At 41.8% G+C, this 17,554-nt stretch overlaps 1 protein-coding gene across 1 annotated transcript; it reads right to left on the reverse strand.

The window, feature by feature from the left end:
• Positions 1 to 2,721: 2,721 nt before the first annotated feature.
• Positions 2,722 to 15,522, reverse strand: PARL (presenilin associated rhomboid like). Its single transcript, XM_039727990.1, is given in 11 exon segments — positions 2,722 to 3,107; positions 4,885 to 4,982; positions 6,776 to 6,877; positions 8,229 to 8,299; positions 8,672 to 8,821; positions 10,301 to 10,396; positions 11,736 to 11,784; positions 14,226 to 14,366; positions 15,126 to 15,223; positions 15,226 to 15,287; positions 15,380 to 15,522. Coding segments are annotated over 11 exon segments (1,113 nt in total). The 5' UTR covers positions 15,508 to 15,522; the 3' UTR covers positions 2,722 to 2,989.
• Between the last annotated feature and the right edge of the window lie 2,032 nt (positions 15,523 to 17,554).

The following is a 17,554-nucleotide window of genomic DNA, read 5'->3' on the forward strand; positions in this document are numbered from 1 at the left end:
TTTGTCATGATTAAAAGCTTGGGGGGAGGAGGGGTGGAATACTGCAACACTAAGACAAAAGCCATCAAATCAGAAAGCAAAACAGCTCTTGCTGCCAGGAATGGGGGCTGAAAGCTCCAACAGTTTTAACACTAAAATGAAATTCCAATAGAGCAGATCCCTGAAACAAATTATTCCTTAAACGTGGCAAGGCCAAAGCAAACTTTAAAGCCACTGAAAAAGGATGAAGAATTGTGTCTCTACATGATTAACCACAACTTTATACTTACTGCTGTTTTCCTACACAAACACTAGCTGTTGTCTCTGCCAAATGTCCACATAATCACCACATTGTATTTTTATTCACAATAATCTCTTTGAAAAGGGAGGGGAAAGTCTTTCCATGTGGTTGGTTTTGGTTTAGGTGATTGGTTCTTTTTGTTGTTTTTTTCTACGTTTGGATTTTCGGCTTTTTCTGTCATTCTAATTTTTTTTTTAGTCAAAGGTGTGACTAAATGCTGAGATACTGACATGTGCTGATGCCACATTTTGCAAGAAGTGCATATTTGCTTCCCAGAAAGGTATCTTATGTACTCTAGTGAGCTGTTGTAACTTTAGGACATTTCTTATCTCGGTCATTTGACAATTGTTTTCCTTGCAGTTTTAAAGTCATTTTGGACAGAAAAGAGAGTTTGTCTTTCCCAGACAATGCTGCAGAAAGGCTCAGGTGCACAATGACATGAAACCCAATGCTTAGCCACTGCTTGGTGAAGATTTTTGTACAACCTTACATATGGTACACACCTCTAGGGCCTCTATAAATGAGGAAAATTGAGATACTGAACACCTTTTTAAGGGCAAATGCTCTTATGCCTAAAGTTAAGGTGAAGCTTAGGCATGAGACCCTCAAACCACAGCCACTGGCTGGAAAGCTGGTACTTCCAAACCTCTGTGGCAGTTCCAGGATGTTTTTTTCAGGTGCTTTGAGTCCCTTCCTGCAAGCTGAAAGAGTAAAAACATGCTGCAGGGAGTGGGACTTCATTCTCTGCAGATGGCACAGGGCCAGGAGGTACTGGTGCTATGTTGAAGAACTTAATTGCAACTTCTCTTATCCTACTAGACCTGTCAGATATAATGTTCTTAAGGTTTAATACACTCTATTTCCTGCAGCATTACTCCCTACTGCTTTCAGCCAGGATCTCTGACAAACTCTCAGCACACAGATAACTGTTGAAGAGAGTAGGCAAGTTGTTGAGTGGACAAGAGGTAACACAAGGAAGAGAAACAGGGAGAAAAAAGGAGTGGACAAACACAATAGATGCAAACCCAGAACGTGAAGTAGTCTGAGGTATGGCTTTTGAGCTTCTCTGTTCAGAGGCCATCATCTGCTGCTGCTGCTGGCTTCTCCGTGGCTGTGCTGTGCTCTCACCGTGTGCTTGGCTGCCCTCTCTCTGCTGCAGCCAGGGCTGCACTGTGGCCCAAGCTCTGGGAACGGTCATGCTTGGCCACAAAACCACAGCACACAGCAGGAAAGGGGCTTAAGGGATAGACTGGAAAGCCAGAAAACTTCAGAAAAGCAAAGGAATATTAGATGCTTCAGCTCCTTCATTTTTAAGCATTTATGTCGCCAGGCACATGAAGTTACAAATCCTCAAGTGCCTCATTTTTCTAATGAAGAAAAAAAATTAAACAAGCACTGGCCTGAGACAAGGAGTTTACACCAATTTTGTACTCCACCATTTATTAAAACTGGTGACACTTAGCATTATGCAGTCCCTTTCCCCAGATAAAATTTATTTTATGTGAGGCACTGCTGCAAAGTAAAAACAAACTCAAATTGCTTCTTACAAATGCAGTATGTTCTTTGGCAGGTCAGTGGAAGGATTAACTCAGCTGACAGGAAAGAGTTAAGGGTTTGAACCCACCAGCTTGTGTCTGGGCAGCTTCCTCAGCCTTTTGCAATGGGTTCAGTACCATCCTTGCATGACAGGCACAAAGTAGCAGCACACCCCAAATCCAGTTTTTACTTGTAAAATAGGAACATCAGTCAGGGTACTACCCTCAGGCTTACTTTAGTAGTTACTTCTGTTTACAGTGTTGCTGATCTCAGGCACCTCATCTATTTTTGCTGAAACTGCTTATTTTCTAAAACTGGCAGATTCTGAACCAGATGTTACAGGTTTAGAATTCTTAGAAAAACCTTAAAGAAAAGTAACAATACAGCACAGCTTAAAGAATACTCCTCTACCCCACCCCCAAAACAATGTAGTGAAACAATAGAAAGGAGTGCAACTCATGGTAGAATATTAAAAACCACAGCATGTGATTCTTCCCCTGCACATAATTACGAAAAGAATATATCATTGTAGTAAGATCTAAAAGCTTGTTGGAACTCAACAGAAATGAAAACCACAAGTTGGATAAGCCACAGGTGACAAAGCTGGACCATTAAACCAGTACATAAGCCTTGGCAAACATGCCAGTATTTCAAGTTTCACGTATTTCAAGTTTCAAATCAAACCATTGCCTCACTTCATCCAATAATTTCAACAATAAAAACCACTGAACTTCACCATATTACCCTTATTTGAGTCCCACTTTCCCTTCTAGAAAAGCACCTTGTATTGTCTGGCAGACATCAGGAGTGTGTGTGATCCATCAACTTCCTCAGTTCTGAAAATGTTTATCTTCCTAAGCATTAACCAGTTGCACTCCATTTTTTAAAACAGAGATTTAGGTCACTTAATTGAAAAACATGTTTTATTCCGCCTTTAAAAAGGTAATGCAGACTGTTACCTCAGAAAGCAATAGAATAAAAACCTTTATTGTTCCACCTTTGTCAGAGTTCATTTTCTATGGATATGAATTTTTGTAACATAATTTTGTTACATCGGAAACTTCAGCTCCTTAGAGGCTTCATGTGGAGTAGCAAAAAAACCTTCAAAACCAATTCAATCTCACGTCTTCAAGTAAGATACCACTTGGGCACAAGGAATCTCTAGGATTAGAATCAGTTAGATCTTCCACCTCCTCCCTTTCCTGTGTTCTTTGTCCTCATTTCATGCCAAGCTTTCACCAGTGGCTCTCTGTTCTTCCATATGAGCTCGTGGCCATAAGTCACGTACCACCTGAGAAAGAAAGAGAAAGTCAAAGTTAACTGTGGCTTCCCTCTGCACATGAGGGAAAACAGGCTGAGCCTGAAACCAAGTAAATACTCAGTGTGAGAGACAAAATAAACTAAAGCACAAAGAATAACATGCTTGGAAAACAGCAGGTAAGCCACTCATTCTCTTGACTCCAAACAGTTAACTTTGCTGTTCTTGTTTGTCTCAGTCCTGAGAATGAACAGTTTTCATGTCTTTAATTTCAAACTGTTGTGATTTCTACTTAGAAAAGCATAAAAAATTATCTCAATTTAAAAGACTGTTAAAACAGTTCTGTTGCTTGTGCTGATCCTTACTGATAACACCAAGGAAAAGTGTTCTTTCTTCTCCTATATAAATACAACAGCCCCATAAAGAACAACCATGTTCCATTCAAAATTAATTTTCTTCTGTATGCACCTGAAGATTAATCTATCAAAGTGTTCTAGCTTTGTTTATATTCACAGACAATTATATATGCTAATACATGAATATCAACATAAGTGATTAAGCAATGAATGTTATGGTGGAAAGGCAAGAGGGGAAGCAACCACATGAAAATAGGTTGAAGGTTCACTCCCAAGCCCAACTCCACACCTGAACCCTGAGGAACAAAAGCACTTTTCTGTGAGCCAGCAGCCAGTGAACTGGCCATGCCTTTAAATCATACAGCTGCTTTCTAAAGTGGGAGGCAATGTATGGAAAATACTTTGGCCATTCAACAGAGGTCCTAAATAAGGCCCTTTCTCTTTTAGGCTGAAGTGACCAAAATCATCACCGAGTAGAACAAACAGGTAAAACATATGTAGGTGAGGACAGCAAGAAACTTGCCAACTCCAGACCATCTTTACTGCAACTACTATCCTCTTTTAATAGGTGAATCTGCCTTACCAATGCAGATTGTTCCTTCATCACAATGAACAAGCTGACTCAGATCCACCAGGACAGAAAGCAGTTATGAATCAGCAAGACTACATCAGATGCATTTGTGATACCAGAGACAGGGAGAAAAGGAGACTGGACAGCACAGAGCTTACTGACACCGAAGCCAAGGAATAGGAAACTATTTGGTCTACAAGCTGGTTTGCCTTTAAGTCCTGGCCTAGTGAAATCTCAGGGGGCCTTTCCAAATGCCTACATAAAATATTAAAAAATGCACTTAGCAATAGGTGAGCAGTTGGGTAGAAGGGGAAAAATTCAATGTAGTTCAAACATGGAACAATACAGAACTGTTTCCTACAAACCTGTTTCTAGTAGTTCTTACTAATTAGGAAGGGTCCCCACAAAGGCAATACAGCAACACTGAGAAAATTGCACTAGAGGCTGCTCAAAGGAATTTGGCCTGAGCTTTTGTTAACTCTGTAGCTCTCTGTAAACTGGCAATTAGAGGAAAGACACAAAGACATTTTTTTAGCTCTCCAAAGTTATTTTAATTTGTCCATTCTGTGTTTTGTGGGAATCTTTTCTGCCCTGTGACTGTCTTCAATGTGCTGCAAGTGCAGGACAGAAACAGCCAGCCCAGGTTACAGGACCACCTGACATTTAATCCATGATTCTAAGGCAGTTCAGCTCAATTCTTTCAGTTCAATAGTTAACAATGTTTTCCATAAAATTTTACAGCACTAAAAAGCTAACAGTGAGTTGTACTCATTGCTAGTTAAGACAATTTACAGAAAAAAACCCCATGCTTCAGCAATATAGGAAGAGAGAAAAATACAGGATTAGTTTAAATACAAAACAGAGTTAATAAATACAGACTTACATTCCAAAGAGAGCTCCCCCAAGGTGTGCAGCATGGTCAAAAAGTCTCCAGCCTAAAGCAAGGCCTGCAGTGTCAAATGCAATTATGGCTTTTAAAGCCTAAACAAGAGAACATGGAATGGACAGGATCAGTCACACCATAAAGTGGCCAATGATAACAGTTTTTTATTCTAGCACAGAGCAAAAATTCAGAATCAAAAAACATCCTATAGACTTTATATCAAAGAAATTACTGTAAAATATTGTTTTAAAACAAGAGAATCAGTCCCCAGCTGTATTGTGCTGTGAAAATACAGATGTGAGCAGCTACAGAATGCAGGGTGGGAATGCAGGTGTCCTTTTTGAACACTCAGTCTCTTCCAATCTTCATTTCTAAAGCTACAAATACATTCCAAACTTGGGTCAGGAGGAAACAAAAATTACTTGAAAGAGTACATGCTTTAAAAGGCACCACAAAATATGTAATTGCAACATTCTCGTTCTCTAATTCTGATGTAGCCTAGATTTATGTGCATCTGTGCTCCTGAACACAACCTTCTAGTGGATGGAACATGTGGGGCAGCATCCTTGTTATCTTATCTGATATAAATATTTGTTGGAAGGCAGAAAATCAGGATGGCAGTAACAACTCCACAGCAGAACAACACAAGCTGCTGGTGTACCATCCTCAGGAGAACAAGGCACCATAACTGTCAATACACAAGACTTTACTAAATGCCTCATTTCATAAAGACTGACAGATTTAATGCCAGGATTAAACAGTACTTTAGGCAGATTTCTTTCCTTAAGCATAGGTGTTAGAATAGAAGCTCCACTGCTACACTGGCTTGTTTCATTTGAAAGCCCATTACAGTGTAGGTGAGGTAGACTAAAGGAGGCTGTAAAGTTTAGATAAACAATTATACAGTTGGGCCAAAATCATTCCAGTGTTTCTACTCTAACAGCTGATATTGCTCCTGTTTTGCAGTGAGCACTTGCTCATAGCAATGCTCTCTGTGGCTCTGCCTATATTTCCACCCTGGCCACTTTTTAAAAGAAAGATGCAGTTAAAAGGCAGCATGCAAAAAATCCTAGGTAAACCCAAGCAGAAGTGCAAGAAAAACATGAAGGCCACATCTAAGAATGTTTGTTCAAATCTATAAGCTTCACTTACAAAGAGTATTAAATCTCATGATCTTGGAATGACCTGGCTTAACTGCTTTAAGCAGTAAAACACCTTTAAGTAGTGGACCAAACATGATTAACTTATTAAAGCAGGTTGAGATATACATGAGAAGCTTTTCTTAAATGTGGCAGTGGTGGTGCATAAAAGAACTTAATGAAACAAAAAAAAAAAGGAGTCCCAGTACTACACATGAAGACAAGTCTTAGTAGCCTACTTCTAATTCCAGCAGTGTTCCTAGAAGTATCAAAAGATGAATGCAAAAGAGAAGGCAAATGTTCCTCCAGGGCTGGAATATAATCTCGAGAAGTGAAATTCTGTGTTTCTCACCTTGATAAATTTTTCTTTAAAGTACCAGTTTTACATCAGCCTGTTTCAAGTGCTGCTATAAAAATACCACCCATCAGAAAGAAGAGGATATGTATGTAGGTTTCCTCAGACAGGTGAACCTGACTCCCTCCCAACTTCTTTCACTTCTTGGGATTAGATCTGAAACAGATCCATGGAGGATGGAATTTAGGGTAATTCTGAATTCACCACTCTGCTGTAATGACTCTGCTAGGCTGCAACAATTCACAATCAATCCCTGGGACTTCCATGGCCCCTCTTCTCTTTCAAAATAAATTTAACAGCTTAGAAAAACAGACAAAGAGGACACATGCTCAGATACTGCAGAGGTAGGGGGAAATGTTATGAGAGTAGCATTTCTTTGAAGTTCAAAGGCACTTACACTTCCTGCTGTAAATGTGAACATGGGAAGAAGGATGATGGCCAGTTTTGCTTCTGGCATCTTCGTACACACGGCTGCAAGGACAGTCATTATAGCTCCTGACTGGAAATACAGGAAATACATCAAAGCAAGCTAACATGTTACATAAGGGATAATATATTTTTCTGCATGTGAACCTGTTTTCCTTTTAGCTTTTATTTTCAAATGCAGCCCTGTGGTAAAACTTAAAGTACAAAGCACCACAAAGAAGTTCTAAATAAAAACAAAACAAGACACCACTATTTAATTTCAATATCTGGAATTATAAATCCTGGGCAAAAAACATGCTTCAAATCCTCTTATATAATTAAGAAATACATACTCCTGAATTTAAGATCATGATTTCTGGAAATGTGCTTTTTCCCAAGTAAGCCCTAGAAATTCAATATGTATCAATCAAGCATAGACACATATGAAGAAATGAAACACTCTGAAGCTTGTACAAAACCAAGGAAAATAAAAGATGGACAGGAACAAAAACCTTTTGTCAATGAAACAAGTAATTCCCTGGACTGTACTAAACTGACCATGGGGTTTTGTATCCCTGAAATAACCTCAGTGGAAAGGCTCTGAATGCAGTAAGCTGATGCCATGTGTGATAATTTCACTAAGTTCAGATCAGTAAGACTAACAGAAAGTAACTTGCTCCAGATATAATTAATTCATAAGACAAGGAACAATCCAAAAGTTCTAACTTCAGCATAGCTAAACAGTTTTTTTCATTTTCATTTTCAAAATAATGAGAATCTGACTTCGGGCTTTTATCAAAATTATTTAGTATAGTAAGTTAAGCCTTTAAAGCCTGGCAAATGCCTAGGTTAACCTCAAATTTAATGCAAGTTAAGTGTTTTAAAACATTCTACTACTAAAAACACTTGGAAAGAACTGGCAGCTAAAGAAGCTCCTCAGCTTGCCTCATATTGTTCATCGGGTGAGACTTTTGGCAGGAGTGCTGCCCTTCCTGCACAGCATGCCCTACAACTTCCACTGGGATCACATGCTGAGTCTGATAGTCTGATTACATTATCTCTTTCCAAAGTATTCTATTTTTAATTAGAGAAGACTGCTACACAATTACAAAATACCATTTTTGCAATAAAAAGTTACATAACTGATCTGCTCAGGGACAAGAGCTCCTGCTGTTCAGGACTCATTTACAACCCTCAGCATTAAGTGGTGTTAGTTCTGGGCAGCTGCTGCAGCAGAGGTAATGTACCTGAAGAACAGGCAAGTTGTTGCACAGGAGAACCAGCTCAGGAGAACCAGTTTCTACCTGGTTACTTGATTGTGGTAATCCTTTCTAGTTTCCATTACCCCAAATATACTCTCGGCTTTTAAAGAGGTGAAAGAATACAGCGGGTTTCAAATTGGCCTCAAAGATCATGATCAGTCTCTCATATTCCAAGATACTTACAGCTCCAAGGGATGGTTCAAACCTTCCTGTGGCCATTTTTGCAACATAACTGACAAAAGTGGAGATAACCCCTGAAAAAGAGAAATTACTACTGGAAATGATGGCAGCAATGTAGACCAGCATCAGAAAGTACAAATTAACTGTCATCTTTTGTCACAAAAATTCCTCTGTTAATACAGAGACTGTATTAACAGCTAGTTTATTTTGGTAGTAAAGCAGGAATTAAAACCAGATACAGTTTTATCGTATTTCAAAGCCCAGTATCTTAAAACCACCAAAAATCTGTATGACAGCAAAGTAGTACTGCCTTTAGTATAAAGCAATGTGTGGGACTGAACAATGGCCATCTGTCATCATAGATCTATTAACCAAGCACACAGGTTACTTGTATGAACACATATTTATATTTTCAAAGTGTTGTAAATATATATATTTAACATTACCAGCAGAAAGATACACTGCAATGAACTGCTCACAGCCCAGAAGAGAGACAATGCTGCTGGAAAAGCTCCACAGAACATACATATTTGCTGCCATGTGGAAGAGGGAGAAGTGACTGAACGTAGAGAGCAGCATGGGAGAACACAGGGCTCCTACAAAAGAGAAAAGCAATGCACATGAAGTCAGTATTTTAATTTGCTTCAACTTACACGTCATGTAGACTAGAAATGTATCAAGAGACACTATAGGATAATTATGATTCTCAAATACAAGCTAGGAAACAAACCCAGCAATGAACAAATTTCAAATTCCAACTAGGCATAATTATCCTATAGTGTCAAGAGACACTATAGGATAATTATGCCTAGATTCTCAAATACAAGCTAGGAAACAAACCCAGCAATGAACAAATTTCAAATTCCAAGCAATGTCTTTTGGAAAGGTAGAACATATACCCCAAAGATATGCAAGCTGTAATGACAGTCTTAGTTACCTATTGGGGATTGTTTCATAGAAAACATTATGACATGTGTCCTATGCTTTGAAAAAGAAAAAAGGTATTTCATTTATATATGTATATGGTGAAGGATTTTTAATACATGAGCAGCCATATAAAATGAATTTGCAACAAAGAAGAACTCAGAAAAAAAACAGTTTTCCTTTCTGAAAAAAAGGAAACTAGCTCTTTTCACTGAAACTGCAGCCCTGAAAATGCAAACAAGCCAATTAACAGGTTTGAAGGTCAACATTATATAAAATAGGAGTGTTTGGGGTGACATGCTCAGATCTGGGTAACAGATATCTTTAGCTTTGGAGTGTGTGGGGGAACTGGTTGAGTTTCCACTTCTTCAGCAGAAATGAAGAGGTAGCAGGAAGCACCTTCCAAACATGTTTGTCTTCCTGTCCTTTTCATTATTTTCTCTGCTGTAGAAACGAAACCCCATTTTTCTGCCATTAAATATTACTACATTTTTTCCTATGTTAATATCTTCAGCACATTCCATACACAGTGAAAGCCAAGTTGGTGCTTGGGTTTGTTTGGGTTTTCTTAATGTAATTGAAAGCACAGCTTTGAAGCAAGGACTCTGTACACAACCTACAGACTAATCCTTGTCTACTGATGAAAAGATACATGCATGACTGATGATGGTTCTATCTGCATCCCACAGAACATTAAAGGGAGGAAATAATCACACTGGAGTCTAGTTTATGAATGGCATTGTGTAGTATAGCTCATTTTCCTCTTTCACTCAGTGGCCTGATTTGCATTCTGTCCAAGAAAGCAGTTTGGCTGATGTCACTGGGAAAAGCACCTCTCACCTTTATTCAGGGAGGAGCTGTATCCCACTGCATGCAGGAAAAGGCCAGGTAGCAAGCAACTGTTCTGATGTCACAATATTTAGAAAAGCACCAGCTGTGTTTGTTTTAAAAAATCAGATCCATTACTCCTAACATTCTTCCCCTCACACCATTTCCTGCCTAGACGGAATAATGTGATTGAGCATGACTGAGATTGCTTGTGGGTGATGCAGCTCTAAGTAAGCCACATGCCACCCGAGCCTTCTGCAGTGTCATCAGAGGTTCCATTACATCTCTAGGTAGGAAAGCTACCTGAATTATTGTTCACTTACTGGAGGATGGGTTTGAGGTGAAATATGTAAACATAATCCGTCGCATGCCAGGCAGTCTCCACAAACAGAATACAAAGACATTTGCAGCTATAATACCTGTCAAGAGTGGAAAAGAAAGTATAAAAGCAAATTACAAATGTAATACACCACAATGCTTATTAAAAGCAAGTATTTAAAAAGACAGCTTGTAGAATTGTACTTTTTCTTCACAATTCCATTAAAAGCAATATCCACTTCTTACTCTGTACAGTCTAGAAAAAGCAAGAAAAAATACTGGAAGATACATTTAGTAGTGGAAGTCTTTCAGAAATATGACATTTAATTGCAACTGTTCTAACACACAGTGTAATGAATCCAACAGTCCACAAAGATGTGTGCTGAGAAGGTTCAAGCTATGGTTTCAAACTGCTATAGTCTATTGCAGAATCAATGAAAAAGGAGCCATCTAAGAGGCCCCATTTCCTGCCCCTCTTGCTATTTATTTCCAAATGCCACCGACCTGCTGCACAGCTGCATTTAACTGCACAATAGGAGAAGACTGGGGGAACCACACAAATACACAGCACATATCCTGTCCATTTCTGGGGGGAGTTTTGGTTTTAAGGAAATTGCAAAGTTGAATGGGCTTTGTGACCTTTGGGAGACAGCAAATGCACAGCTTTTTATTTCACAGATGTTATTGCTATCTTACTTTACTTTCAGTAGGAGTGTAAATTATTTGAAACATAATGAAAATGTCTTATTTCTTGTTTAAAATGCCTTCTCTATTTATATCCAAGCATTTAGGTATTTAAAATGTTTTATAATAGCTGGAAACACAAAAGGTGAAAATAAATGGCATTTAAGCAACCTTACACTAACAACTAGCTAATACAGATTCAGTAAATACTTAGTGCAAAATATGTAGCAGGATAGGGCTCAGCTATTGGATTTGAATCAAGTTCTCATCAATTTTGTTTCACACATTACATTTGTCTCAGGGATTTCAGCTGGCATTAGGCTAACCAATCAAAACTACATTATAACCAAAGGAAAGCTCAAAGGCTAATTTTTTGCTACTTTTCATATGTCATACTGCAAGTATGTAACTATTAAGGATTTTTAATTCCCACGTTTCAGTGGAATATATCCACCTAGTTCTTCTAAAAGCATTTGCTGTTTTTCAGAATTTATGCACAAAATATTGCTGGGGAAGGATTCTACTTAATCCTCCACACTCTCTTACACAGATGCACAGGAACTTTTTTAAGCCATACAAAAAATAACTCGTGAGAAGGAGTGGTAGCAGAAATAGTGTATGTGCAGGTGTAAATTTACACATGCTTTGTGCCCAACAACCTAAACATGGTATGAAAGCCATCTGTTTTAATATACTGTACCTGTTTGCCATATTTCTCTTCCTGTGAATGTCTAATACTTGTAAGCTAACACAAACCTGTCACAGTCCGCTGACCCTCAGTCAGGTTATTCCACCAGCTGTTAACCTGGAACAGAATTGTTCTCCATCAATGCCACCATGAAGCACTTGCAATTTCAAAAACAGCCATGTAAAGCTTATACTTTCTTAAGAATGGAAAGCATTTGTTTGAAATCTGTGAAGTAAATCAGTTTCAAATTTTTTTACTTCTGATTGCTTTAGCTTTTCAAGTTGATATTTCCTTACTGAAGAAGAAGCTATCTACCCTCATTTTCATAAAACAGCCCAATATGAATGAAGATTTTTGCCAAAAAGAATGGGGTTATATCCTTTTGCACAACTCCAGTGGGTTTACCCTGCTTGCATTAAACAAAGATCTAGCCCATAATGCTGACTTTAGCAGATTAGCCAAAGTTAGCATAAACCCTGCCTCGACTAAGCCTCACCCTAATGCTGTCTAACATCACACCACCCACCTTTGAGTGATTCCACTTTTGTGCCAGGATCACTTTTGCAGAGGTGGCTCACAAGATGTGGAATCCATTCCCCCTTGCGTCCAGTTCACCCAGCCCTCCTCCAAGTTTAAAACCCCTGAAAAAGTTTATTTTGAGTGCAGTCAGCACACAGACAAATTGCACCCCCCTTTCCCTTCCTCAGCTTTTGTAATAATTTTGGACATATATTTTGTTGCCACCTCAATGACCTTCCAACCATACTGATGGGGACAATGTCATAAAAATTATCTGAAGGTTGGAGGCAGGGGATGTAATGCTGTATGAAAGAAATTATTCACTATTTGATATCAAAGTAACAACTTCATAGCTTTTTTGTTTAATTCTCTGGCAGAGGATATTCTTCAGTATAAGAACACAGAACAGACAGGATTTTTCTACAACACAAGGATTATATACCCTCAGAAACAATGGGGGGAATCCTCAACTCTTAGAAACAGAACTTACCCATTGAAGATGGGGATTGGGAGTTTAAGCCTATTAACAACAGGGCAGTTTAGTTTTCTTTTTTGGATAGCTAATCACCAGATCTTCCCCTTCAGGTTTTGAAGGAAAACAAAAGTACAAAGACACAATTATTTAAAAATATTAAGTGCTGATCGTAGTCTCCCTTGAAGTTCATATACTCCAAACAAGAAAGTATGCTGGGATAAAGGTAATTTTCTTTCTAGCAGCTTATACATGGTTCTGTGTGTTAAATTTTTGACCAGGACAGTACTGATAACCCACTAGTGTTCTACATTCTGGTGAATGGTGTTTATACAACATCAAGATCTTTTGCATTTCTCACTCTGCCGCTGCAGGCTGCAACAAGCTGGAAGGGGACACAACCAAGCAGGTAATCTGAACTAACCAGAGATATTCCCTACCAAATAATGGCATCTCCCCAAAAGAGGGGATTTCAGGAGTTGGAGCATTTTTCTCATGAACTGGTTGGGCACTGGTCTTTCCACAGGAGACTGTGAGTGGCTGCCTATGCCTCACTTGTTTTCTTCACTCTTCACACACTTACTAAACAATTTTTTGGTGATTGTTTTATCTTCACCCCCAAGTTTTCTTGCTTTTCTTCTTCCCCCAGCCCACTGGGGGTTTGTGGGGGCTGTGAGCGAGGAGCCACATGGAGTTCTGCTGCCCACTAGGGTCATCCCACATGGCCATTTCCACAGCAGTGCTGGTGTGCACCATACACATTAGAAAAACAGCCCCTGTGTGTCCTGCCCAGGATCCTCAGCCTCTCCATGCTCAGCCCTACTTCCCTTGGACAAGCAGACCTGAAAGAGTATCAAGCCTGGTCTATCACAAGCTAGTAGTAACCTTGCAACAAATGCAAACATACACGAATGTTTAGGTTAGGTTTAAGTACACTTAATTAAAAAGTAAATCACTGATATTTTTGGGATGCCAAGTAAATTTATAACAAGTCTTGCAGCACTTACTTTGTTCTTGCTGCCCAAACTCAAAAGTGTGGGAATGTCAGCTCTTCAGGTAAAAAAGCCCTCTAAAACCTTGTATTTTTAAGGGTTTAGAGGCTGAAAATACAAATCCATTTCAGAAGCCAGAGAACTGAAAAGCCTTAAGCATAAGATTGAGAATTTAATCTAGGTCTGTCCTCTGGGAATGCATGTTCACTTTTGAGTGCACTTAAGATAAAGCAAGAACATTTGTTGGGGTTATTTTTATGGTGAAAAAGAAAAATAGATGAACAAATTCCTACTACTGACTTCTCTTTCCTGCAGTTCTGGGTGAAGATAGTATTTTTCTCTATTTTTCCACTATAACTTTTGCAGTAACATCAAGTTACAGTTTTCTAGAACTAATTCTATCAGTTTTCCTTGCAAGTCAACTTATCTACTGTACTTTTTTGAGAAGCTAATATTTCTGGAAGCTCCAAATCAGAAAAACCAGGACAAGTATCTGTTGCACAAACGATGCTAACACCAGAGGGACAGAGCTGTGCCTCCGCCCCTGTGCGAGCAGCCGGCCCGGCTCTGCATACCTGCTTTCTGAACTCGCCTCTCTTCTGCGGCCGCATTTTATCCATCCAGTCCGCTCGAGCCTCCTCGAAGTAGGTCTGGACGCGCGACTTGAGCGACTCATACTGCCAGATGGCGGCGGAGCCGAAGGCCGAGCCTGTGAACTGCGCGACACCGGACACGGCTCAGTGACCGCTCCACCCGGGGTTAGTGCCGCCCGGGGCCCGCCGGGCGCATCCCGGGCTAGTGACGCATCCCGGGCTAGTGACACACCCCGGGCTAGTGACACACCCCGGGCACGGCAGCGGGACCTGTGGCACCGCTGACCAGCGGGACTCACAGCATGACACAGTCCTTAAGGCTGGAAAACACCTTTAAGAGCATGACTCCAAGCCAGCACCACCACTGGTGGTACATCCACGTGCTTTTTGAACACTTTCAGGGATGGAGACTCCACCACTGCTCTCAACAGCCTGTTTCAAACGCTTTGCAATCCCTTCTGGGTTTTTTTTGGTGGTTTTTTTTTTGGTGTTTTTTTTTTCCCTAACATCTAATCCAAATCTCTCCTTGTGCATCTTGAGGCCACTTCCTCCAGTACCACTTCCTCAGGCTTACTGGATGTTCAGTGTCATGAGATGATGCTTTATCAAAAAGGTTCATAAACAAAACTAGTCCATGCACTTACTAAGTTCACCGAAATTGAATGAAACTGGGATACTTTTACAGTATTCCCATTGATTTAGCTGAAGTTACTTTGTATTAGCTCATTATAACGCTACAGTATTTGCCCAAGAACCTTGCGTTAACTCGGAGGGAGTGAGAAGCGAAGCGCAGGGAGGAAGCACTCCCGAGACAGATGGGAGTACGCTCCTGACCGCCCCGCTCCCCGCAGCCGGGCACACACCCAGCCCGGAGCCACTTACCCCGACGGCGAACAGGAGCGGCCTCAGCAGGCGGCGCGGCGAGGGGCGGCCGGCGGCGGCGGTGGGCGAGGGCGGGCAGAGGCTGCGGCGCGGCGGCGCTCCTCGGGCCGCGGCCGCGCCCGGCGGAAACCCCGCCGCGGCTGTAGCAGCAGCAGCGCCAGCCTGCGGGGGAAACATGCGAACCGTCAGCACCGCCCGCCCCAGCCGCCTCGTCCCTCCCTCACCCTCCCCGTCCCTCGCCGTGCCGGCGGCACCTGTGCGGCGGCGGAGCCCCGGCGCGGGCCCAGCACCGCCACGCCATGTTGGCGCCTCCCCGAGCGCTTCCGGGGCAGCCGGGCGACATCTTCCCGCCGATGGCGGGGGAGCCGCTCGGGCACCGCATGGCGAAGGGCGGCCGCGGCTCCCCGCGGCTCCTGTGCCCTCCGCACGGCGGGTGGATGGGCGCCCGCGCAGCTCCCGGTGCCGCCGCCGGAGCTCAGCGGGCAGCCCGTGTCGGAGCCTCCCGGGGCCGCCATGCCGGGCGGGTGGTGCCTGCTCTGCCGCCATGATGAGCGTGGCAGAGGGAGCCCCTGGGAGGGCAGCGCTGGCGGCGTGAGGCCAGGGGCTGCCGTGGTTTCACAGAAACAAATGTGCTGAGTTGGACGGGACCCACAAGGATCATCGAGTCCAGCTACTGGCTCCGCACAGGACCATCCCTAAGAATCCCACCGTGTACCCCTGAGTGTTGTCCAAATGCTCCTGTTACGTGTGGTTATGTGGCCACTTCCTTAGGGAGCCTATTCCAGTGCCCAGCCACCCTCTGAATGAAGAATATTTTTCAAATATCCAGCCTAGACACAATTTCATGCCGTTCCCTTGGGTTCCGTAACCGGTCACCGGTGCCCACCCCTCCTCTTCCCCTCATGAGGAAGTTGCCGTGAGGTCTCCTCCGGGCTGAGCAGACCCAGTGTCCTCAGCCTCTTCTTGCATGGCTTCTCAAGGCTCTTCTCCATCCTTGTGGCCCTCCTGTGGACACTCTCGAATAGCTTAATATCTTTTTTATATTGTGGTGCCCAGCAGACACCTACACTGGTGCTGGGTCATGGGTCTAGTGGCTTAGGGGTACAGGAGCAGTGCTGGGTGCACAGTTGGACTGGATGATCTGAAAAGTCTCTTCCAACGATTCTATGATTCTTTAGTTACCCACACATGCCTGAACAGGTGCTACAGTTGCCCCTGTGGTCCCCTTGCTGCCACCAGGGTGCCTGGTCTCTGGCACTGTGCTGCTCTTCCCAGCACCATCTCCATGCCAGCAAAGCTCTGCAGGGCTGGAGAGCTGTGTTAGCAGAGAAAAGTCCACTGTACATGCTGCCAGCCTCCAAATTAAATGGGATAAGAAAACAGGTGTTTGCTTTGAAAGTAGCTTGTGAGTCTGAAGAAGTTGTGTGCACCTTCCTGGTTGCCTGTTTTGCCATGGATATACTCATGGGACAGCAAAGCCAGACATGCCTGGGCCACCAGGCAGAGCTGCCAAAATCCAGCAGCAGAAAAATCAGAGGTTTATGTCAAGGGTGCACGTGGAGGACAAGAGGCAGCAGTCATGTATGCAGCAGGAAAAGTTCTGCATGGGTGAGAGGAACATGTTCCACATGAGAGTTTTGCAAATTCAGCTCTGGAGACCCCTCTGTTGTGACTGGATAAGGTTTGGGTGACCTGATCCAACACTGAAACTCTGCTTTAGTGGGAGGCTGGCATCCACGTGGCCCCAAGTTATTTTGTAGTTCATTATGTGAAGGTAAAGTTAATAGCAAAATGAGAGTGATTTATCTGCGTATTATAATTGCAAGTGGTTGTAAGAGGGGTTAGTTTATTAAGATGTTATGACAACTTCAGGAGCAAATTTACAAAGAAATATTCTTTGGAAGTGGTAGGAAATGAATTAACATTGTTCCTCTTTTTTTTTTTTTTTTCTCCCCAACTAGTAGCGAGAAGAGTTTGCCTTCTCACCCCAAGGTCAGGCTCTGACAAGGGAAAACCTCTGTGAGCTGTGGTGGGAAACTGCTCTAAATGGTTTAGTACCGTATTTAAATTTGCATTTTATCTCTTTCTGATTGCACTGGTGGCCATGGGTCAGCCTCAGAATTTGCCTGAACGAAGAAGTGATTAGCAGGTTCAAAGACATATATTGCTGATGTTAGAAATTTATATATAAATGACAACCAGTGTTGTAATCAATGTTTTTTCTCTGTTTTTCTATGTAACAAAATAAAAAAGAAGTAAAAGAGGTTTTTAACTTTCCATTTTAGACACTTTCACCACTCATTTTTGCTTCCAAAGATCTTATCAGGAGTAATTTGTTTATTTAAGTTACTTCAATATTTTTCTTTGCTAACCCTTCCTGTGCTGTGTTCAAACCATGTACATTCTGGCTGTGCTCTTCTTAATGTTGC

The sequence above is a fragment of the Passer montanus genome, unplaced genomic scaffold (assembly GCF_014805655.1).
Source record: "Passer montanus isolate IOZ18808 unplaced genomic scaffold, ASM1480565v1 scaffold63, whole genome shotgun sequence".
In the NCBI taxonomy this organism is placed as follows: Eukaryota; Metazoa; Chordata; class Aves; order Passeriformes; family Passeridae; genus Passer; species Passer montanus.